A 25493-nucleotide genomic window follows, 5' to 3' on the forward strand; every position below is an offset into this window, starting at 1 on the left:
TGCCAATCCCAATATTTATATTGCAAATATTTGGGCTCTTGGAGAAGAGATGGTGTCAGTTTTGCTCCTCTGGTCTGCATTTTTGTTGTAAGCCATTACATGCCAACCAGCTCAGTATTTTATGGACTACAAGAAAATACAATGTAGTGACTTTGGCTTACCTGATTCATTTTTTAAAAATATTATGTTCCAGGTGAAGATAGCATATGTGAACTTTGTCAATCATTGCTATGTAGACACTGAGGTGGAAATGAAGGAAATCTACACCAGTAACCACATCTGGAAACTATTTGAAAACTTTCTTGTTGATATGGCAAGGGTAAGTTTTATGAATCATTAAATATTGATTAATATTGAATCATTAATAATCTTTATTAAAGGCAGTGGGCTGGAGTTTTATGCTTCTGTTTTAAGTTAAATTTATGTTTATTTTTTCATAAGTCACTGGAACGAGGGACTTACAATGTGGGGTGCCAGATGGGCTGTGGCCCCAGGTACGTATTAATGAGGGGGCGCAAAGCAGGTGCCCCCACGCAGACACCCCCAGCACAACGTGGCCTGGCACTTCTCTCCTGACGTTGGAGGAACCAGTACCCACAGAGAGGAGCACTGGGCTACTCTGTGTTGAGGGCGCAGAGTATTTGCTAAAGCTAACAATTAGAAAAGCAAGTGCTTACGTATTTTCGGTGGCTCCATAAAGTTCTTAAGTGACAGTTCAAAGTAGAGATGAAATTTCTCAGTCCTTCTGGTGCCTCAGTTATGCCTTAGCTGAACTTAGACTCCAGTATCTGAGTAGCATGAATTCAACCCAGCCCTCTTGCTCTTTTTATACAGCAGGAAAGCCAGTGTGCCTCTGTGTGCATTTTTTATTACCAGTTTGAGGGTTGGGGGTGTCCCCCCCCCCCGGCTACTGTCTTTTAATTTGTGTTCACATGTCTTCAGGAAGCCCTCAGGTAAACCCACTGAACTGTTTCATGCATCACTTTTGAAGCTGCTGGTTAGTTGAAACTACAGAGCATACTTTTATTACTCTGAAGGATTTTCTGTGCTTTAACATGTCCAATTTACAGAGGGCAGCATTTCCTCCCCTTCCCCCATCTAATATGTTTGTCATGAAAGATTGTGCACTCCTAAACTGGCACAGCATCATCCTCCCAAGAGGAATATTCACAGACCTTCTTTGGCCTCAGGTGTAGAATTAGCACAAGTGGCACAATGCAAAGGTCTGTTGCCAAAATCCATATTGACCATTTAGCAAACATGACTGATGTTGCCTTGCATCAAGTTATTGTGATGCTTGAAGTAGTCACTTATTTGTAAAGTAAAATAAGAGAAAATTATTCCTAACTATCAGGGGACTGCCATCAGAACGGGGAAAGGGAACCTCCACCGATTCTGAGAAGCAGCTCATCGTCTGGCAGTAGGGAAAGCCACACCTCCAGCGGAGCAGAGGGGAAAGGAAGTAGCCTGGTGGAGGGAAGGCTCGAAGATGCTACTGAGAGCCCAAGCGCCTCACCTAGCACGGCCGGCCAGGAGACACACACGCTTCTGTTGCCCTGCTTGCGCAGAGGGGTGAAACATAAGGAGGGGAGGCGGAGATTTGGGGTGTCCAAGTTCTTATGTTGGGGGAAAAGCCGGAAGGGGCCACTCCCAGAATCTGCTAGTGGCTGAGACGGTCGTGGACTTTGGGGTTATGCACTGTAAATAGTTTGCACCAAAATAAAGCCTGTAAAAGACAGGTTGGAGTCCTGCCTCACGAGCAACCATCACCAGCATCTGGCACTAACTTTCAGTGGTATCATTTAATTCACCCCAAAGTGTGTGTGTTTCTCTTTGAAAGTATTTCTAGTAGCTGTCTGATAACATTCCTTCTATTTCTCTGTTCCTTGTTTTTCTTGCTACCCAGCCCATCCATTAGAGTAGAATGTCAAAAGTGCTCTCTTCTATTCTATTTTCATGGAGCCTTGTGTGGTTCGAGCTACCCAAGCCTTCTAGATTACTGAGTTTATTTATTCAGAGAAGCAGGGAGGGGAGAAGAGAGTTATTTTAGATGGAGGCACAGACCATATGTTTCGAATACATAACTTTTACCTTGCTTTCAGGACTTGGAGTGTGCGTTTAGCATCAAGAATGAATGTTGCAAAAGCTCCCCAATCATTTAGAGATAGGACCCTTCAGTTGTTGCTGCTGCTCTATGTGTTTTTCTCTTATTGCTTTCAGATACTGCCTGTCCTTAGCAAATCAGGAAGACTTTATTGAGAGAAAGTTTCTCCTCAGGCGCATCAGAATATTTTGTGCCTTGATATCCTTACTCTTTATGTTTACTCAGAGGCCTAATCCCTTAAGCATGACATCCTCTCAGTGTGTGTGTGAGAGTGTGCACATATCCTAAGAAGGGCATCACATGTTTTATTGGGAAGCACAGTGGTCCAGGGCAGAAGAATCTTTTGTGGCACAACTTCATACCTTCAGTAGCAGTCAAGCTCTATAATAAACTTAAAGTTTTCACAGTTTTGGAGCACATGCAATTCAGTAATAGCTGGGGAGTTTCATTTGCCCAGTCTATAAGGAGAGACCTTCACTTGATCTAGATCATAGGAGCCAACTCTAGGGGCCAATGCCCTTTCGTCCCCCCCAATGAAATATTTGAGGGGGACCACAAGTTGATGAACATTGTTGTTCAAATGGTGTGTGTTTTGTGATCAATTATGTGGGGCACCTCCCCCCAATATTTTATTCAAGTTGGTACTCCTGACCTAAATAGCTTGTTTTTAGTTATGTGTTCTGCTCACTACTGTGCAGAAAATTGCACATCTGTTGCATGTATTTAGTTCCAACAGTGCATCAACAACTGATCCACAACTGATCTCTCATATGATGAAGGCACATCCAACCCTTTTTAGCAGCTGCTTTCTAACAATTTGTGAACAGAAAGCCAGGTCTTCCTTTGTGGCACTGTATGGCACTGTATCATTCTACAGAGGTGGAAATCTCCCAGGTGTCTTGTTACAGAAGAATGGCCTCTTAGATCTTGTAGCTCATAAATGAATAGTTTACTTAAAAAGCAGGAACAGATGATAAATTTCAGTTATCTGGCAGGATGTCATAGAACTCCATGCAGACTGAGAAATGGAAGACATCCTTGTGCCATTAACCCTTCTGTACCATCACTATACGTGTTTTGTTTCTTCCTTTTCTTCCTTTTGAATTATCCCTTTTTTGTTGTCCTTTTTTTAACATTTTCCTTATTATTATTTTTAGAAAAAGCAGAATAGGAAGCCAAGCACATGTGTTCATGATAACTGAAAATTTGCTTTAAATGTAAAAAAGTGACTCATGTTAGTGATCTGAACCCTGGGAAATGGAGCTTTATTGTTCCATGTTTGGTATCACCTACTGTATAAGGAGGGGTGGTGGTTTTTTGCTTTTGTTTTACATTGAATAAAAATGGGGGAATGTGATGGATGGGAGCTGCTGTTTTCACACATTCTTCATGCAGTTCCTCTGTCTGCTCTAGGTTTGTAACACAACCACGGACAGAAAACATGCAGATGCATCTCTGGAGAAGTATGTCACAGAATCAGTAATGAGCATAGTGAGTGGTTTCTTCAGTTCTCCATTTTCAGACAACAGCACAAGCCTCCAGGTAAAGACTTAGAATCATAGAATTTTCCAGACCCTTGATCATTTTGGTTGCCCTCCTCTGCATATGCTCCAGCTTGTCAACACCCTTCTTAAATTGTGGTGTCCAGAATTGGACATAGTATTCCAGGTGTGGTCTGACCAAGGCAGAATAGACTGGTGCTATGACTTCCCTTGATCTGAACACTATGCTTCTGTTGATGCAGCCTAGAATAGCATTGTTTCTTTTTGCTGCTGCATCACACTGTTGACTCATGTTAAGCTTGTTGTTCACCAAGACCCCTAGATCCTTTTCAAATGTACTGCTTGTAAGCCATGTGTCCCCCATCCTATATTTGTGCATTTGCTTCTTCCTGCCTAAGTGCAGAACCGTATGTTTGTCACTATTGAAATTCATTTTGTTAGCTTGTGCCCAGTTCTCCAATCTGTTAAGGTCATTTTGAATTCTGATTCTGTCTTCTGTGGCATTAGCTACCCCTCCCAGTTTGGTGTCATCTGCAAATTTGAAATATGTGATACATGTTTATTTCAGACTACTATTCCATGGTCTCACATGTGACAGGAAGTTAGCAATCCGTGCATTCACAGGAACGTTTATTTCATTGGTGACACTATTTGCTTGTCCCCACCCCTATGTAAACAGGAAGAAATCTATAAAACAATTTCATTTCATTTTATTTCATTTTCATTTATTATCTTTCTGTGCCGCTTTTCAGTCACACGAATCACAAAGTGGCTCACAAATAATAAATAATAGTAATATAACAGAACTTCACAATTACAGCATAAATCTTATAGAATATTTAGCAATCATTGGTAAAACAACCACTTTCTACAAAATACGATTAACAAAACAACTAAAAAAAAAGGTAAACATCACAACCACAACAAAAAAGTCATATTCACAGCACACATAACCCACAAAACAACATTAACAAACTAATAACCAAAAATAAACACTGCTGAATTCTCTCTCTCTCTCTCTCTCTCTCTCTCTCTCTCTCTCTCACACACACACACACACACACACACACAGAGAGAGAGAGAGAGAGAGAGAGAGAGAGAGAGACACCGAGAGAGAGACACCGAGAGAGAGACATAATCCCTAGCTCTGTACTCTATGAAAAATTCAACTTATATAATTTTTTTTTTCATAAAAACATTTCCACCCTGCCTTTCAGCCCCCAAAAGTACCGTATATATTTGATGGATATATTTGATCTCTTTGCCTAGGGCAGCCTTCCACCCTCCGCTGCCTGATGTTCTTCAACTACAACTTCCATCATTGAGCAGGCTGCCTAGGAATGATGGGGGTTATAGTCCAACATCTGAGGAAATCTGGCCTAGATTATATTAGTTGACACTGCATAGATTAAGACGAAGGCTTGCCTAAATTCAGCTGCTAAATCATACAGCAATACTCACTGCTGAGGTACAGTGTTCTCCCTGGACAAGATGGAAGCAATTTCAGACATTTCAACAGGTGACCCCTCTTTATTTTTGCTATTAAAGCAAGGAAGTGAAGCAGACTAAAACCCAGGAAAATGTCCTATGATGGGTCAGGGTATTTGTTCATCTAGCCCAGCATTTTCCACTCTGACTGGCTGCAGCTCTCTAGGATTTTGAAGATGTGTAACATTACTTGCCTCCTGATCTTAAGATGTGAGGGATGAACCTGGGACCATCTGCAGGCAAAGCATGTGATCTAATGCTGATCTACAACACCAGCTAGAAGCCAAACCTGGATATATTATCATTTCCTTTTTTCAGCTTTCCTGGCCCTTAGGTCAAAAGCATCCTGGCCCCGAGTGCTAGAGCGATTGACATGGCTAGACTGGAGTGAGTGTCTTCACATATGCCACACCCCATAGAGGTTATACTCTTGCTACCCAAATCCCTCATTCCCTTAGGCCAGCGGAGCCACCTTGGGGCAGGTGGTAGAAGCACGGGCTCTGTCTCACTTTCCCTCTCATGCACCACTCTAGAAGAGTGCTTGGTGCAATAATACATGGAGTATGTGAAATCAGTAGCAGTGCCCATGTGTTTGTATTAGGCTAGAACACATAGCAATTTTTATTTATTGTATATCTTAGATCATACTATCTAAACGTGTTTGAGCTGATAACATATTTTTTTGTGTTCTTTCAGACACACCAGCCTGTTTTTATCCAGTTACTGCAGTCTGCGTTTAGAATTTACAACTGTACCTGGCCAAACCCAGTGCAGAAATCTTCAGTAGAGTCCTGTATCAAAACTTTAGCTGAAGTCGGTAGGTCATTATACTCCTTGTTTTCACTGTTTCTGTTTTAAGTGACTTTGGATGGAATACCTGTTACTTCTAGGAAAGTAAAATCCTGCAAATTGCTAGTGCAGGAAACCTTTGTGCAATCTCCTTTGAAATGAGCGGAAGTTGAATTAAAGGACGGTCACTAGTGGATGTGCACACTAATCTATATAGTATTTTGCTTGCAGTGGGGAAGCCTCACCACAAATAAAACATGAGTGGCTAGAGAGAGCTTCGGGTGTGGCCTCTTTCTTGCCCTATAGAATTGCTGCAGGACACTTGAGCAGAAGAATCTTACCCTGATTGCTGCTAGTTCCCTGGCAAGCAAGGGCAACACTTACTCTAAGACTGAACTGACTTGACCTGGTGTTTCATCAGGCTGGCCTGGATGCCCTCAGTCTGGACTGCCTTGGTCCCTTCTATCCTCCTTTCAAATTCATAGCAGCTGATGAGTCACGGGAGGAGAAAGCAATGACTCAAGATTATTGGCATATCAGAATTGTGGCTTATCAGACTTTCCTTAGAGTCAGAATTATGTATCAGAATTGTGGCATATCAGACTAGGACCTGGGTTCAGCCATGAAGCCCACTGGGTGACCTTGGGCCTAACCTACCTCACAGGACTGTTGTGATTATCAAACAGAAAGGGGGAGGGGTGTGTATGCCACCCTGAGCTCCTTGGAGGAAAGTTGCTATATAAATGTAATAATAAATAAATAAGATTAGCCAGCTGCCCCCTACAAATTACTTGCAGCTCATTACATCCACTTTTACTAGGAAATAAAATACATACAATTTGATTGGGGGAGGAGGTGTTGCTGTTCAGTAAGTGCATATATGATTTATTAGTTGGATTGGTTTCCTTTTTTTGACCAAATCTTTTTTATTGATTTTCCAAATTTTACCAAATCAGCCACAAATTAAGACAAATTTAATACAATTTTTCCCAAAATTGGTTTCCCATACTCCATTCATAATGTGTCCAAATTTTCCTCTTGTTGCTGTTTATTTTCCTAGTTGTTTCTAGTTCACATTCCTTACAATTAACCTTATATTACAGTGGGTTTTTTTTAAAAAAAAACCTTGTTTATCCTTAACCATCAGCTTGCCAATTCCTGCATGTACAATATTCTAACATTTGCAATATCTACAAGTGAGGTTACTCCACAAATTATCAAATCCACAATAAGTCAGTAATTATCATTTCTAAAATAAACTATGTATGAAAACCCAATAGTTCACTTTTACTAGGTGTTTTTCCTTTTCTTCTTATATGCACAGTGCATTCTGTCCAGACCTCTTAAATGTCCGATCCAAGTATCTCCTCTGTTGTTGTCCATTCTAAAATAGGAAATTGCAAGGATGACCTTGGTATTTCCCCATGGCGCCTTAACAGTGAGCCCATAATAGTAGGAGAAGGCAGACTGTCTTTCCTAGAAAATTTGTAACAGTTCAATCTTTAGTCGCCCTCCCCTTAAGCCAAGCAGACCCAAGCTGATGACTTTCCATTGAAATTTCTCAATTTGCCTCTAAGAGTACACCGGTTATTGCTGGCCATTTCCCATCAGGTTCTCATCAACATTTTCTGACACTCCAAACTTTAATTAATGTCCCTAATTGTTTAATTATTTAAAATTATTTCAGTCTTATTCGTCAAGTTCTTTCAGTTTCATCAAGCTGAGGAGGTGATAGGTAAAACTCCTCAAAAAAAGCAGCTCATCACATCTTCCCCTTCCTTCCATTGTTTTGACAGCATCACTCCACCTCACACTGCCTGGAGTTTTACCTGCACACGCTTCCAATTTTCCACTAATAAACCTCACTTGTGATCCTTTTATTTCTTTAATCCAGAGGGGGTAAGAAGTAAGCCCTTGAAAGCTTTAAGCAACAATAATAATAGCATTAATAATAAAAGAAGATCTACTCCTCTCTTCTCTCCATTTTGAATTACAGCAGGAATCATAACTCAAATCTCATACCTCAACTTCAATAGCCTGAATATGCCATTAATTTTAATCCAGTGTTCAAAATTTTGAAGGAGCTCTGCCACTTGCTTTGGCGGACTTTGGAGGCTTTCTCTGTGATGGAGAGTTTGAGACCCAGCGTCTCCTCCCCTCCTGGTTCTTGGGTGGCAGGAGTGGGCACAAAGACGACATTTGGCCAAAAGTGCTGTTGGTTCACTCATAACACTAACCCATATTTAACATTAAGCTTAGTAAATGTTAACCTTAGTTAAGGCTGAGGCATCTGGCAGACGATCTCTTAAACTAGGATTAGGGGTTTTTTTGCTCTCCAGATGTTGCTGAACTATAGCTCCCATCAGTCCCAGCAAGCATGGCCCAATAGCCAGGGATTTGGTTCGCATCTGTCTGTCTTGAGAGACAATGGAGTGTGCATCTGGGGGTGAAGTCAAACTGCTGTGTTAGTTAATTCCACACTGTGGATATTGCTAATATAAGAACTGAATAGATTGTATTTCCTGATCAATCTGCTGGACTTTAACTTCTCATAGTATGTTTCGTTTATATGATAAGTTGGTCTATAGAACCATATATTTTGATATGATATGTTGAATCACATTTAAAAAGAATTTATATAGTTATATACAGCCTGTTGTGTTGTTTGTGTTGTTATCAGTTTTGTATTTACGTGACAAAGGGTTTGGTAGTGTTAGTTGACAGCACCGAAGTAACCTCTCTGGGGTGCAAGCCTGAGCAGGGTGTATGGAGGTTCTGGACTGCCTAGACAACAAGAGCCCCCTGATGTGATTCGAAGGAAAGCACCAGGTTGGCTGCAGGAGGTGCTGGAAGGAAGCATAGAAGGTGCCATCCAACTACCTTAAGGCAGTGGTTTTTAACCAGTGTGCCGTGGCGCTCTAGGGTGCCTTGAATGATAGTCAGGGGGCCGTGGGCAACACTGGCTTCTGTCTTTCTTTTCCTTCCCTCCCTTCTTTGATGCCCTCTGTTGGTTACAGCAGCGACCCTGGCTACAAGCTCCCCAGGCGAGTGGTGCCTCTCTTTGGGGTGGGGTGGGCAACTCAGAGACCACGGATGGCCACAGCAGCTGCCCAGAGGACTCCCAAGGAAAGGGGAGAGGAGAAGAGGCTGAGAGAACAGTCCACAAGGGAGGGTGTTTGAAAAAGGGTGAGAGGCTGGCAGCTCTGCAGACAAGGGATGACATAACTGGGCTCCTGAGCCCCACAGGGGTGCCACAGAAAGAATGTAGTTGGTCAAGGGAGCCATGGACTCAAAAAGGGTCTCCACTCCTGATTTGTGTAGGATTTGCTCCTTTTCTTCTCTCGATGTCCACAAGGCAGCAGAGGTTTAAGATCAGAGTTTTTCTTCTCCTAGATGGGCTACCTTTCCAGGTTGATGAGCCCCACCTGCCCCTCACTTCTCTCTACAGCATGTGCATAAATCACCTTCTTGACCGTTGGACCCACTATCGGTCTTTTCCACTCAGTCCGCTCAGTCGTGTTTTCAGGCACAGTTCCTAACCCACTGAGTCTTTGATTCCCATTGGCTACATTCACTTGGTTTAATCGGCCAGTTGAATCCGTTCCTGGGGTGTGGCTGCTGTTGTATGCTGCCAGTTTCTAGCAGCCACAGGTGAGTTTCCAAGTGAGTTTCCAGGCTTGGGACCAAAGGTGGACCAACTACCCCAGAAGGAGCACAACATGTCCCCCACCAGAGGTACCACCCCTCCCTTGATACCCCATATACCCCTGGCCAGGGGATTATAGGAGCCATAGGATTCCTTCTGCAACTTGGTGCCTTTTGGAAATTGTGTGTATGTTTGAGGAAGTGTTGAAGATCATTCTCCTATTTGATTTTTTTTCTCATGCAAGCATTATTTATCATATGTAAATCAAATGGCTGGCTAACTACTTCTAGTCTGGGAACCATCTGCCCAAAGCAGAACCCTCAAATCCAGCACATATTCTGGTTCATGTGGTTTTTGGTGGCATCTTTAGTTAAATCCTGTTTTGCCTTTTTTAACCCCACTTTGCTCTACAAGTTCTCTGCATACTTTCAGAAACCTTCCGAACAGGAACAACAAACTAGCATGCTTGCGGAATAAACTAATGTGGTACAAAAGTACAAAAATTGGCACATGCTGATTGGCACAAGCAGCCAGTAATAACTTGAATAAAAATAAATATTTATGTTCATATTTCTTTGCTGGTATTTTGAAAAGGGAACATATGTTTCATGTTGTTTTTAAATAATGAAATGTGGAACAAATGAAAGTTAAGCTTCCTACAAGCTACTATGATAAGCAGACAGAGGTTTTGTTTACAGCTCAAAACTTCAGCTGTGACCTCAGACAATTGATGCAAACCTTAATTACAAATAGAATTATACATTTTAAGAACCATTCAGAACAAAGGAACATATTTTCACTTGGCTTTCTTTGTGATAGTTTTAATTAGCTGCAAGTCTTTGAAAAATCGTAGTGCTTGATGGCTGCTCAGCCACTGATGGAAGAAAGTGGCTTGCTCGCTTCAAATAATGCCTGGAAGATCTGTAGGAATGTGACTGTTTCAGCCCTCGTGCTCTACAATTTATTCATATGTTCCTGGATATACTATTTCTGAAGGGGTAGCAATGTTAGTTTCTGATTTCAGAAACAACCAGGAATCTTGTAGTACCTTAAAGTCTAACAAATTTATTAAAAGTGTGAGCTTTTGTGGACTACAGTCTACTTCATCAGATGTGTGAAATGGTTTCTTGCATGGGGGAGGGGAGAGACAGATAGTAAACTGTGAGTCAGAAGAAAATGGCATTCAGAGTGGCATTCAGAGTGGCCATTCAGAGTGGCCATTATCCCCAAGTTAAGTCTTATTATTTCCTAGATATAGACTTTGACCTCACATTGGGATACAAGGAGGCCGTGACCACTGTCACGTGTGGGGGAGCGCACCACTCAGGCAGGAGGAGAAGTTATGCTAAGACCAGACCGCTCATTACCGAGGAGGCAGGTTTAGTTGTTGTTTGGAGACTATGTCTGCTTCGGGGTCTGGTCTTGACCGGATGGATACTGGAATCAACAAGGGAGACCCACATGACCTGAAGGTGCTGCTGTGCAATGCCAGGTCAATGATTCACAAGACCACTGCCATCCATGACTTGATCATGGATGGGGGACTTGACCTGGCATGTGTAACAGAGACTCAGTTGGATGAAGCAGATGGGCCTGTTCTTGCCGCTGCTTGTCCACCAGGTTTCTCTTCTGCACAGCAATCCAGGTCATATGGGTGGGGAGGGGGGTTGCAGTGATTTTTAGGAAGTCATTAGCTTGCATCAGGCATCCTATTGGGAAGACCCAGTTTTCTGAGTGCATGTTCTGGAAATTGGGCAATAGGGGCAGTACAGGATTACTTTTGGTGTACCAGCCTCCCCACTGCACCAAGGATTCCCTGCCCGAGCTGCTTCAGGTTGTGGCGGATGTTCTCCTGGAGACACCAAGTTTAGCTGTCCTAGGGGTTTTAAACATCCATGCCGACACGACCTTACAAGGGCCGCTTGGGACTTCATGGAAAGCATGGCCTACATGGGGCTGTCCCTGAATAAGTTTGGCCCAACTCATAGTCGTGGATATACCTTAGACCTGGTGTTCACCTCTATTGCTGTACCCACTGACACTAAGTAAAAGCAAAGCAAAAGAAGTGCCATGGTCAGATCACTTCCTGGTGCAACTGGACTTTTCCGTGACCCATCCCCTCTGCAGGGAGGTGGAACCGATTCGGATGGTCCACCCCCGCCACTTAATGGATCAAAATGGTTTCGAGAGAGTGGTAGGGGATGTTTTATCCCATGCTGATGGCCTTTCAGCTGATTCCCTGGTGACCCGCTGGAATGCGGAATTAACCAGGGCCATTGACTCTCTGGCTCCAAAGCGCCCTCTGCGAGTACATGGAGCCTGGACTGCCCCATGGTTTTCCCCTCAGCTGAGGGTGCTGAAACAATTGCTGGGATGGCTAGAGCGCCGGTGGGGGAAAACTCACTCTGAATCTGACCAGACACGGGTTAAAGCTCAATGTTGAGCCTACCAAGTGGTGATAGCAATGGCGAAGAGGACCTTCTTCACCGCCTCTATTGGATCTGCAGAAAACAGCAACAGGAGACTTTTTCAGGTGGTTTGTAATTTAATGGAAACACCTGCACCATTGGGGCGTGGTAAGGACCCCAAGATTTTTGCAGATAAAGTAGCTCAGGTTCAGAAAGAGATAGATTCTACCGTGAGAGCAGGGCCAGGCGGCTTAAGTTGCATGGGATCAATTTCAATATGTTACCTCCGAGGATGTGGGCAGGCTACTTGGACGAGTGAAACCGTCCACCTGTCTCCTTAATCCTTGCCCATCTTGGCAAATAAAAGCAAGCTGGGAAGGGCTGGGTGATGGGCTCTGCAAAGTGGTGAATGCTTCCCTCTCTGAAATAATAATAATAATAATAATTTATTATTTGTACCCCGCCCATCTGGCTGGGTTTCCCCAGCCACTCTGGGCGGCTTCCATAGAAAACCAAAAATACACTAAAATATCACAGATTAAAAACTTCCCTGAACAGGGCTGCCTTAAGATGTCTTCTGAATGTCAGGTAGTTATTTATCGCTTTGACATCCGATGGGAGGGCGTTCCACAGGGCAGGCGCCATTACCGAGAAAGAGGCGGTTATTAAGCCACTCCTTAAAAAAACATATTTGGACCCGGCCAATATGGCCAACTATCACCCAGTCTCAAATCTTCCATTCTTGGGCAAGGTGATTGAGCGGGTCGTTGTGGAACAACTCCAGGCACGCCTGAAGGATGCGGGCCATTTGGATCCCTTCTAATTGGGATTCAGGCCTCATCATGGGACTGAAAATGCCTTGGTCCCACTGGTCAATGATTTCTGGTAGGCTAGGGACAAAGGTGAAAACTGTTTCCTAGTTCTGCTGGATCTTTCAGCAGCCTTTGATACCATTGACCACAACATCCTTCTGGACCATCTAAAGAAGTATAGTGGTTCCACTCCTTCCTCCCGGGTCCTGTCCAGAAAGTGGTGTGGGAAGATGAGTGTTTGGACCCCTGGGCTCCCACTTGTGGCGCCTGCCCTGTGGAATGCCCTCCCATCATGTCAAGGGAATAAACAACTATCTGACTTTTAGGACACCTTTTTAAGGGAAGTTTTTAATGTTTGATGTTTTATTCTGTTGGGAGCCGCCCAGAGTGGCTGGGGAAACCCAGCCAGATGGGCGGGGTATAAATAATAAATTACTCTTATTATTATGGCTAAGTGAAATTTTTACCTGGTCTCCCAGGACATAGGCCTTAGAGATTTAATGCAAACATGTGTAACTCATTCAGTAAAGGAACTTCCTTTTTTAAAACACACACAACTATTTCAGAAAAGGCAAAGGCCGCCACTTCTCTATTCCAAAATTCCCCCAAACATCCCTGTTTTTGTTCTAAAAAACAGCTTCCATGAGATTCTGTGCCTTTAGCTAATACCCTATTTTTTGGTAACTCTCATAGGACATTAATCAAACTTGCAATACTGCCTCCTCTGGTGCAGTTCTTTTTTCTCTTCATAGTTTTTATAGAAAAAAAACCTCCTCCTTTTGCCTTATGAGGTATCCAGGAGCCCGTATAGAGTCCTTAAGTGGGTTCCCGATCGGTAGGAGAAAATAACAGAAGCCAACCAGAAAATATTGAGAAGCAAAGCGGTTAGTAAGCCTGATCTTTATTGACTGTTGCAACAGGTTCCCCACAGGAGGGAGGATAGAACCCAGAACAATGGTGTGCAAGCCCTTATATAGACTTTTGAAGTTGCCCACCCTGAAATATCATACATACATTGCAGATAGAGGTGGTCTACAGCATAAATCCTGCCTCCCAGGATATCTGTTAATGGTCACTGATTGCTTTACCTGGGCAGCCTGGCCATTCTTTTGTGTTGGTAAATACTTTTAGTTCCTGAATCCAGGTCACAGGCTCGCTCTATTCATACACAAACACGCCCTTAAGACAGGATTTGTAAGCAAAAAGACAAAGGGAAGGCTTTCCCCATTTCCTCCCTCCTTGCAGAGAAATATATTGAGGTCAGTTTGGGAGAGTCAAAATGACTTCAGGATTTCTCTCCTGTACTATTTCAGAAACGTGGTTTATATACTTATGTATGTGTTTGCCTTGTACGTTTATGAATGTTTCTTTTATATTTAGGACCTTAGAATGCTTATAACAATAGGGTGGAACTAGACATGAAATCTTGATATGGCTATTGCCAAAAACAGGAGCCTTGTGTTAAGTTCTCCCCTCTTTTGCCATAATGTTTTGGCTGCCTCACTCAGATTGTTTCCGTGCTCCTACCAGTGGTAGAGTGGGGACAAAGAAATGCAAAACATGGAGAGGAAGAGAAAGAGGGCACAAAACACAGAGGCAGAAAAAGGCAATGTAGAATATATAGCTTTTTTTAGAGAGGTGCCAGCATACAGAGTGATGTCACTCTATACCCATGGAGAACCCTAGGCAGTGGTGGGTTTCCCACCCCCCCTTAGAAGTTTAGTCTGTTTGCAAGCCTAGTCTTTCTCTGTCTCCAAAGTTTCCATTTTCAGCAACATTCCCTTCTTATATGCCATGTCTACTTCCCATCCTTTTACTTGGATTATTATGTTTGCATCTGTACTAAGATTTTTCTATTCCAAATGCATTCTTCCAAAGCAAAGAACCGTGGAATTGCAATCCCTGTGGATTTGGACAGCCAAGTTAATACACTTTTCATGAAGAGTCATTCTAATATGGTGCAGAGAGCAGTGATGGGTTGGAGAATGTCTGCCCGCAGCGGACCTCGCTTTAAAGAAGCACTTGGAGGACCTGCTTGGGATTACAGGAATATCATTGAGAAACTACAGGTGTGGTAGAAACTGGCACATGTTTACAGTCTGTATATTATTGGTTTTTAAAAAAATTGTATATGAGGTGCTGGAGAACACAATGCTTAGGACCAGCATGCCACAAAATCCACAAGAGTTTCCAAATTCGAATCTTAAAACTTCTCAACAAACTAAGCAGCCAATTTGCACCCCCATTGACTTTTTATGGACTGCCTAGAGTGTTGGGGAGCTCAAGACTTTTCTATTGGAAAACGCAACTATTTATTATGTATATTGAAGAGACTCATGGTGTTCTGTGGCACAGCAGGTTTAGTCACACTTATATCTCTCTTGCTACAAGTTTTCCTGATACATTAAAAAAAAAACCTACAAAGCTGATGGACTCAGTGCTCTTCCATCGTGAAAGGAAGGAGGCAGCCCTTGTTTTGACGCAATTTGAATTCAACCCCTTTTACTCTAACATGTAAGGCTCAGTGATTATGTTTTGAATCATAGGCCTCCCCTTTCTCAGTTGACAAGATGGGCGGGTAAATCACAGATTGATGCGTTTTAGGCCACCAATTGGAATATGAGCATATATGGGTCCACAGAGGTGCCCACTAACACTAGGTAAGTAGTGAAGGATATCAGAGACAGAGAAGTGGTAGCGTAGAATTGTTCTCCATCCGTCCACACTGAACTTCTGTCCCACTTATGGTGGTTTCTCACTCTCTCAGGTCAATGACAGAAGTTTTTCTTCTTTCCTCCTGAATGATGCTTTCATCCAAAATGTGTGCTGGCATATCTGATGTTAGCATAATGTTGTGGCCGCACAGTAAACATTCTGTCTTTTGAAAATAAATGCTTACATAGCTGTTACTACACACTAATGATTAGTTGGTTTACTTCCTCCAACAGAAGGAGCCATTCTGTCCAGAGAAGACTCTTTTTGTCAGATTAGGGAACCATTTAGATCCAATTTGTTATGTTATTGCATAGAGGCTTCTAGTGAAAACATCATGTTATAAATATAGCGGTGATATATGTATGAGTGTCTGGATGAAATTAACATGTTGCCCGAGTGTTAATGTGTTTCTGGTATATGACTACTATTTTCATCTGGTCATCCCAGTCCACATCACAGGTTGGGAAAAATGTTGAAAAATGAGGACTCATTCTACTTCATGATTGGAAAACTAGCAGCAGACATTAAACAGATGGCCAGTTCCAACCAAACTGGACACTTTCCTCTTGGTGTTTTATTTTTTAGGATGTTGTAGCCTCCTTGGAACAGCAGTTCAACCTCATGATGCAGGCTGAATTTTCGGTGTTGGTTGATGTATTGCACAGCCCTGAACTTCTTTTCCCTGAGGGAAGTGATGCTAGAATCAGATGTGGGGCTTTCATGTCCAAGTAAGTGCCTGAAGCTATTGAAGCCAAGGTTTGTTCTTGGTTTTACCCATTGTGGTTTATTCTTCTGCCTTATTCATCATAGTGAAAGACACTTTGTTTCTCTTATATCAAAGATACATAGGATGTCATATATTAATAGAAAATACTCAGAGTTGTAGGGGATGAGGCAGGCACCAGAGCACCAATTTTCCCAGTTAATGGTGTGCAAGCGATCCAAAATACATTTAGTTTGGTGAGATTTTCCCTGTATAGGGAAAACTTTTAATGTGTAATGTTTAATTGTGTTTTTATATATGTTGGAAGTCACCCAGAGTGGCTGGGGCAAGACAGTCAGATGGGCGGGGTAAAAATAAAACAACAACAACAATAACAATTGAAAACTGTTAGGGAAAGAGCCCTGTAAATAGCTGAAATGAAATGAATAGAAATGAATAGAAAGACAAAGCAATGTGTGCTGGATTGCTGCACAACCTTTTAATAGCACACAAGCTTTCTAAAATCAAGTAGATTCCCCCCAATAGATATACAAGGATTACAAAATGTTATGAGCATTTAAATTTAAATATATTGCAGTGAAACTTAATATGCATTTAATTCCTTTTGTTAAAGCATTTGATCTAGGGACTGAGACAAAACCAATATCTTCCTTGATTTTTATTATCTATTGTTAAACTCCAACTTGTAGTGTATTCAGTCTTCCACTATCTATGCTTGGCCTTGACTTGTTAAAGTGTTCAATTGCAGTCTGGGTGAGTGCCTTTAATATTGGCGTCTTGGCTTTCCCATGCCCTTGATGTCCTTCAGGAAATCTGCAAATGTTAAATAGAGCAAACTTGGAGAAGCAAACAAATTTGGCAATTTTTCTGTTTCTACAATAACTGGCATATTTTGCAAAGCCGAGGTGGTAGCATTTACACAAAGGTTGATGATTATGCCAATAAATCAATGGCAGCCTTCCTCAAGGGGCAAATAGGAGCTTGGGGGGTGCATTTTTACTGGGCAGGTTGGGCAGGTTAATCTCCCCCTCCCCCTGTGCATGGTGATCCCCTGCCCTTCTTTATGGCTACCATTCAAGTTTTTTTCTTTTTAAAGAAAAACTAGAAAACAAGATAAACAGGTAGTCCGTTCCCTTCTCCATTGGTGGGTATGGCTTTTGCCTTCAAAGGCGGACTTGGACCTAGTTGTTTCCCAAATAGATTTGTCTAGTAATGGGGTGGTGCTGAGCTCCCAGTGAGCTACCTATTCTTCTGGAAAAGTTAGCTAACATCTGTTCAGGCCAGGCCAAACTGTGATCCATGGACCACAACTTCACTCAGGTGGTCCACAGCATGCTTGCTGAGTTATGGTTGAAGATGGGGGGTGGCACATCCATTGCATTAAATAGACTGATATTTAACTATATTTTATTGCTTTTTACATTTCTTATATTGTATTTCATTTTATGGATTTCAAATTGTAATAAATTGAGGTAAAATATATAAGATATGAAAAGCAATAGAACTACAACAAAAATTGCAGTTTTCTAGCACGGTTCATTAAAATTGCTGTAATCGGCAGAAAAATAAAAAACCTGCTAAGACCTTTAGCAATTTTCATGTGGTTCTTTGGGGGCGGGGCAAGTTTGGGAACCTCATTAGTTTTTGCCAATATAATGAAAAGTATCCAAGTGATTAGAAAATCATCAGAATGAGACTAACCCCATTTGGTGTGATATTTTGTCTCATGTTTTACTTTAAGGCTGATAAATCATACAAAAAGGCTAATGGAGAAGGAAGAAAAACTCTGTATTAAAATTCTCCAGACATTACAAGAAATGCTTGACAAGAAGGAAAGCTTTGTGGAAGAGGTATGTCTGTTCTCTTTGATCTAAAGAGCAAAAATATTTTTGATGTACAATATTAGCTGTGGTATTTCATGCCGTATTTATAGTAATGTAATGCATAAAGATGCGGGTGTATATAGGGACGCGGGTGGTGCTGTGGTCTAAACCACTAAACCTAGGGCTTGCTGATCGGGAGGTCGGAGGTTTGAATCCTCGTGACAAGATAAGCTCCCGTTGCTCGGTCCCTGCTCTTGCTCTCCAACAGTTTGAAAGCACGTCAAAGTGCAAGTAGATAAATAGGTACCACTCTGGTGGGAAGGTAAATGGTGTTTCCGTGCGCTGCTCTGGTTCGCCAGAAGCGGCTTAGTCATGCTGGCCACATGACATGGAAAAACTGTCTGTGGACAAACGTCTGCTCCCTCAGCCGGAAAAGCAAGATGAGCGCCACAACCCCAGAGTCGTTTGCGACTGGACTTAACTGTCTCTGGCTTAGTGTGGCCGCTAAGTCTATTCTAGGAATCAAAAATTCAGGAGTGGGAGGATCCTTGCAACAGTCAAGGATTCCTGTTGCTGCTGTGGGGGGGGGGAGGGGAGGACTCCCTGAAATGCTAAGTATTAAAATAATCACATTGTTGTCGTTGTTGTTTCTTGGCATCCATCTGTCTCAAGAGTCCAACACAGGGGAGATAAAAGAGGGAGAGATGGAAGAGGGAGGGGAGGGTAAGCAGGAAATAATAGAAATCCAATTGATTATTGATTACTAGGCATAGTTTCAGCAGAGGATGAGGACTAAGGGGTTGTGCCAAAGCCACTCATGCCTGGCAATTATAGTGCTTTATAGCCTTGGTCTGAGGGAAACAAAATTCAGGACTGGAAAGAGTCTTCAAAATTAGAGCGTTTCTATAATCCTAAATACTGAATTTCTATGAGTGCTAGTCAGTTGCTATCCCATTCTAATACAAGAGAGGCTTCTGAATCAGGGTGTAGGACTTTTCAAAACCTTCATAGAACTAGTTTGATTTAGAACAAGAACACAAACACTTCACAGTTTGTGTGCTAAAGCTGAGATGTGAGAAAACCACTAGAGGGGGTTGGTTTCACAGCAAGAGGCCGGTGATAATGCTACTTGTGGGGCGCCAGCCAAGGGACCTTATGTGACCCCAGTTGTTTTCTGTGGTGAAGAGAGCGGTTGTGCTTGTTAATATTTTTCAGACTGAGAATTGTTTCTCTTCTTTTTTAACCCACTGAATCTCTCACTTCAGAAACATAATTAACGATGCGAAAGTTGTGAAATGTTCTATCACTTCCCAAGACTTTCCCTGACTTCCCAGTGGTGTGAATCACAGTTGCTGTTTTAATAGAGTTTGAAAGTGGTAAAGAATTGCTCATTAGATTGCCCATTGTGTAACCTCTGCAATTTCTACTGCACCAGTGGGTGACAAAGGGAAACATCCCATTAAGTGTTAAGTGTATATCTCTATCTGCCCAGACCCACCCACCCACCCACCCAATTGCTTGAACTTTAGATCCAAATGCCAAAAGTATGTATAGTCTATCACATGCCGTACATTTTGCAGAAACAGGATAATTGAGCAACAGTTTTTTTAACAGAAAATATCATGAGATATTTCATTTTGAAAACCAAAGATATGATTTATTCATTGTGTAAATCTGGATTAGTGCAGATTGGTACTGCAAGTCAGAATTATGGAGTTTGAAGGGACCATGAAGATCTAGTCCAGCCCCCTGCAATGCAGGAGGCCCCGCGGAGTGTCCGTCCTGCCCCGGCTTGCCTAGCCCCACAGGCAGCTGCCCCCCCTGCAGGTGGCTGGCCCCGCCCCTGGGCGCAGGGCACGTGAGCTGCCCCGGGCGCCTGATCAGCTTGCTCCGCTGCTGGGCCAGGAAGGAAGGAAGGGGCCACACTGGCCTTTCTTGTGCTTGCTGTGTGCAAGGCCTGCTTGGGAGCTGAGTGCCTGGGACCAAAGGGGAGCCTTTTTGCCACACAGACCCAGCGGTGCCTGCTGCCGCCACTTCTCCCTCCCAAAGTGAGTAAGGTACTGGTCTCCATTGGGCCTCTGAGGCTTGGGACATCCTCTTCCCAGGCCTGTGTGAGGAGGCCCCTCTCTTTGGGTTGGGCAGAGGGTGGTGATGGAGAGGGGAGAGGAGGCTGAGGGAACACCCCACAAGAGAGGATGTTTGAAAAGGGTGAGGGGTTGCTTGTTCTGCAGGCAAGGGGGGATGTAACTGGGATCCTGAGGCTTGGAGCACGTTTCCCCACAGGGGAGCCACAGAAAGAATGTAGTTGGTCAAGGGAACAGTGGATTCAAAAAGTTTGAAAACCTCTGCTTTAAAATGTTAATTCAGCGTGCCTAATATGCATTTTTAAATATTAAAATGTATGTTGTGTTAATGGAAAAATCTAGTGAACTTTATTTAAAAATGAGTTTTAAACTTTTAAAATAATTTTTATTACATTTTTTGTTAGTATAAAATATAAACGCTAAAATTTTCTAAATACATGTGAAGGGTTTTTTTTTAAAAAAACCAACAACAACAAAGAGGCTTGAAAAATTATAGCAAAGTTAAGACAACTTTGCTATATACCTGCTTATATGCATTAAAATGGACAAGGAATAGAATGCAGAATAATGAAAGGGATTTTCTTAATTTGCTACTTCTTTCCTTTCAGACATGTTCTATGAGCACCGTTTCCTACAGTGCAGAACATACTGTTGGCAAAGGGGGATCATAAAATATTCCAGCTTGACAGGTTAAGACCTCATACCTCATGTTGCGTCTGCTTCAGTTTACGCCTTTTCAAGTTGTGTCCCACGGCAACCTGGAAGTACCAGAAGGGTTACTTCCGGGTTTCACCAGTCGCGCATGCGCAGAAGCGCTAAATCGTGGCGCTTCTGGATGCAAACGCTTCGAGTTGCGGACATGCCTCCAGGATGGAATATGTCCGCAACTCGAGGTTCCACTGTACTATAGAATCACAGACTTGTAGCACCGGAAGAGACAATGAGGGTTATATAATCCAACCCCCTGAAATACAGGAATCTTTCATCCAATGTGGGGCTTTAACTGATGACCCTGAGATTAAGAATTTCATGCCTGAGCTATCCCTCAGGTAAGAAATGTGACTGGTTCCATGTCTTGCAAATGTTGCTTATTACCCTCTTCCCTCTTTAATACCTCTTATTGAGATAAAACTTTTGATCTCTTACTAGGAATAACAAATGTGTTTAATATTTCAAAGTAATACTATCACAAATTGTTTATAGCTCTTGTCTTTCAGTGGGTTCATTGTGGCTATGCTACTCCACTTACAAGAGAACTTGTGGAAAGAGTAGGGTCTTGTTTCTTAGGACATGCAATGTGTTGGGAAAGGACAGATGTGGAGAGGTAAAGTTTAAATCCTAAACTGAATCATGGTCTAAAAACATTCTGTTCATATTAGCATTTGTAGAATTGACATTCAGCACACCATAGCATATATTTTCAGCTAAGGTGCCATACTATTTAAATTTCTAAAATATTAGATCTTCATATTGAAATAGTAGGGGGAGAAATCCCCATATAGGAAGGAGGAAAATAATGTGCATTGAGTAATTTGGCCCTAAGCAAATAGAATACTTATTGCAGAATGCCATAAACCAGGTGTGGCCAACTCTCAAGAGACTGCAATCTACTTTCAGAATTAAAAACTGGCAGTGATCTACCCGTTTTTTGGGGGTTCAGCTCAGTTTTTTTAGGGAGGAGGAAAGCCCTGGTTTTTTGGGGGGGGTTGGCTCAAAGTTGAAAGTTGCCATAGCAACAGTTAAACATTACAATATACACAGAAAAAAGGAAATTTAGTATAAAAGCACAGTTTTGAATCCTGAATCAACAGTCAGATAGTGGCCCTTATTCTGATTGCCCCTGCTAAGAACCTAGCAACCTTTGCTGTTATCTGCTCCGTTTGGTCTGACAGGAGAAAGGACACTGTGGCAGTGGTTGTGCGCCCTGGGATGGTCAGTACGAGTAGAATCATAGAATCATAGAATCATAGAGTTGGAAGAGACCACAAGGGCCATCGAGTCCAACCCCCTGCCAAGCAGGAAACACCATCAGAGCACTCCTGACATATGGTTGTCAAGCCTCTGCTTAAAGACCTCCAAAGAAGGAGACTCCACCACACTCCTTGGCAGCAAATTCCACTGTCGAACAGCTCTTACTGTCAGGAAGTTCTTCCGAATGTTTAGGTGGAATCTTCTTTCTTGTAGTTTGGATCCATTGCTCCGTGTCCGCTTCTCTGGAGCAGCAGAAAACAACCTTTCTCCCTCCTCTATGTGACATCCTTTTATATATTTGAACATGGCTATCATATCACCCCTTAACCTCCTCTTCTCCAGGCTAAACATGCCCAGCTCCCTTAGCCGTTCCTCATAAGGCATCGTTTCCAGGGCTTTGACCATTTTGGTTGCCCTCCTCTGGACACGGTCCAGTTTGTCAGTGTCCTTCTTGAACTGTGGTGCCCAGAACTGGACACAGTACTCCAGGTGAGGTCTGACCAGAGCAGAATACAGTGGCACTATTACTTCCCTTGATCTAGATGCTATGCTCCTATTGATGCAGCCCAGAATTGCATTGGCTTTTTTAGCTGCCGCGTCACACTGTTGGCTCATGTCAAGTTTGTGGTCAACCAAGACTCCTAGATCCTTTTCACATGTAGTGCTCTCAAGCCAGGTGTCACCCATCTTGTATTTGTGCCTCTCATTTTTTTTGCCCAAGTGCAATACTTTACATTTCTCCCTGTTAAAATTCATCTTGTTTGTTTTGGCCCAGTTCTCTAATCTGTCAAGGTCGTTTTGAAGTGTGACCCTGTCCTCTGGGGTGTTAGCCACCCCTCCCAGTTTGGTGTCATCTGCAAATTTGATCAGGATGCCCTTGGGTCCATCATCCAAGTCGTTGATAAAGATGTTGAATAAGACCGGGCCCAAGACAGAACCCTGTGGCACCCCACTAGTCACTCTTCTCCAGGATGAAGAGGAACCATTGATGAGCACCCTTTGGGTTCGGTCAGTCAGCCAGTTACAAATCCACTGAGTGGTAGCATAGTCAAGACCGCATTTTACCAGCTTCTTTACAAGAATATCATGGGGCACCTTGTCAAATGCCTTGCTGAAATCAAGGTAGGCTACATCCACTGCATTCCCTTCATCCTACCAGGCTTGTAATTCTGTCAAAAAATGAGATCAGGTTAGTCTGACATGACTTATTTTTCAGAAATCCATGCTGACTATTGGTGATCACAGCATTCCTTTCTAGGTGCTCACAGACTGTTTGCTTAATGATCTGCTCCAGAATCTTCCCTGGTATTGATGTCAGACTGACTGGGCGGTAATTATTTGGGTCCTCTCTTTTCCCCTTTTTGAAAATAGGGACAACATTTGCCCTCCTCCAGTCTGACGGGACTTCGCCTGTTTTCCAGGAATTCTCAAAGATGACTGCCAGTGGTTCTGAAATCACATCTGCCAGTTCTTTTAATACTCTTGGATGCAGTTCATCTGGCCCTGGAGACTTGAATACATCTAGACTAGCCAAGTATTCTTGTACTATCTCCTTAGTTATTCTGGGCTGTGTTTCCTCTGCTGAATCATTTGCTCCAAATTCTTCAGGTCGGGCATTGTTTTCTTTATCGGAGAAGACTGAGGCAAAGAAGGCATTGAGGAGTTCAGCCCTTTCTGTGTCCCCTGTTTGCATTTCACCATCTTCTCCTCTGAGTGACCCCACTGTTTCTTTGTTCTTCCTTTTGCTACGAACATACCCATAAAAGCCTTTTTTGTTGCTTTTAACCTCTCTAGCAAGCCTGAGTTCATTCTGTGCTTTAGCTTTTCTGACTTTGTGTCTACACGTGCTGGCTATTTGTTTGAATTCCTCTTTGGTGGTTTCCCCCCTTTTCCATTTTTTGTACACATCCTTTTTTAATCTTAACTCAGTTAAAAGTTCTTTAGATAGCCACCCTGGCTTCTTTAGGCACCTTCCATGTTTCCGTCTCATTGGTATTGCCTGAAGTTGTGCTTTTACTATCTCCCTCTTAACAAACTCCCAGCCATCATGAACTCCCTTTCCTTTTCTTATTACTGTCCATGGGATCTCACCCAGCACTTCCCTAAGTTTTATGAAGTCAGCTTTCTTAAAGTCGAGAAATTGAGTCTTAGTATGCTTGGCTGCTCCTTTCCGCTGTATCGTAAACTTCAGAAGAGCATGATCACTCGCACCTAATGATCCTTCCACTTCTACCCCACTAACCAGGTCATCAACATTGGTTAGGACCAGATCTAAAATGGCTGTTCCTCTTGTTGCTTCTCCCACTTTCTGGACAATGAAGTTGTCTGCAAGGCCAGTGAGGAATCTGTTTGACCTTATGCTCTTGACTGAATTTGACATCCAACAAATATCCGGGTAATTGAAGTCCCCCATTACTACTATCTCCCTTCCTTTTGCATGCTTGGCCATCTGTTCCAGGAAGGCATCATTTATGTCCTCCGTTTGGCTTGGGGATCTATAGTAAACTCCCACAGTGAGGTCACTGTTATTCTTCTCTCCCTTAATTTTGACCCAAATGCTCTCACTTTGGCTTTGAGGTTCTAAATCTTGGATCTCTTCACAGGTATACACATCCCTGACATATAACGCCACTCCTCCTCCTTTCTTGTCTGGTCTGTTTCTCTGAAATAGATTGTATCCCTCCATTATTACATTCCAATCGTGGGACTTATCCCACCAGGTTTCAGTGATGCCTATTATGTCATATTTAGTTTGCTGTACCAAGAGCTCAAGCTCATCTTGTTTATTTCCCATGCTTTGCGCATTAGTGTACAGACATTGAAGTCCATTAATCATTCCCCCATGTCTCTTATTTAAGGATTTTTTCCTCTCACCACTAGGTCTGCGTGCTGTTTGCTCCATTTGGTCTATGACATTTGGATGATCATCTTCATCAATTGATAGACTCCTACCTTCAGGAGCACTGTCTCCCTCCCCCACATTAGTCAGTTTAAAGCCCTCCTGACGAGGTTTCTGAGATTTTTGGCAAAAACATTCCTCCCAACCGTTGTGAGGTGCAGCCCATCGCTTGCCAGAAGTCCATCTTCAAGAAACTGCATTCCGTGATCTAAGAATCCAAACCGTGGGGTGATGATTGTTAAATAGTGGGTAGACATAGCAGACGACGCAGCGATTTCTCCAAAGCAGCTCTTTATTTGTAAGCTGGAGCAGAACTGAACAGCAAACAGCTCAGCCGGCCTGCTTTTATAGGCAGCCGGCTGTCAACATTGTAGCAACAACAACCCAGGGTTTCCCGCCTAAAGTAACTGACGTGGACCTGAGTGAAAACTATATACACGATACTCCTGGTGGCCAAGGGGAGAACTTCAATACACAGCAATGGTCTCGTTCCTCAGGTCTTTGTAGAGAGTGCAAGACAGGAGGACG

The 25493-nt window shown here is 42.8% G+C and overlaps 2 protein-coding genes across 9 annotated transcripts in view; one reads left to right on the forward strand and one right to left on the reverse strand.

Annotated features, from left to right (window-relative positions):
- Nucleotides 1-25493, forward strand: part of ITPR2 (inositol 1,4,5-trisphosphate receptor type 2) — a 311529-nt gene that overhangs the window by 140832 nt on the left and 145204 nt on the right. For all 8 annotated transcript variants that reach the window (XM_053405136.1, XM_053405139.1, XM_053405138.1 and 5 more), the window contains 6 exons: nt 194-319; nt 3518-3646; nt 5791-5911; nt 14628-14818; nt 16050-16192; nt 17930-18038. In XM_053405136.1, the coding sequence (XP_053261111.1) occupies nt 194-319; nt 3518-3646; nt 5791-5911; nt 14628-14818; nt 16050-16192; nt 17930-18038 (819 nt within the window). The remainder of the gene's footprint in view (nt 1-193; nt 320-3517; nt 3647-5790; nt 5912-14627; nt 14819-16049; nt 16193-17929; nt 18039-25493) is intronic.
- The window catches only part of LOC128421867 (uncharacterized), a 76897-nt gene continuing 73461 nt past the window's right edge, over nt 22058-25493 (reverse strand). The window contains exon 2 of the mRNA XM_053405147.1: nt 22058-22693. Within this exon, the coding sequence (XP_053261122.1) occupies nt 22124-22693 (570 nt within the window). The 3' untranslated portion in view covers nt 22058-22123. The remainder of the gene's footprint in view (nt 22694-25493) is intronic.

This window comes from Podarcis raffonei, chromosome 10, assembly GCF_027172205.1.
Source record: "Podarcis raffonei isolate rPodRaf1 chromosome 10, rPodRaf1.pri, whole genome shotgun sequence".
Taxonomy (NCBI): Eukaryota; Metazoa; Chordata; class Lepidosauria; order Squamata; family Lacertidae; genus Podarcis; species Podarcis raffonei.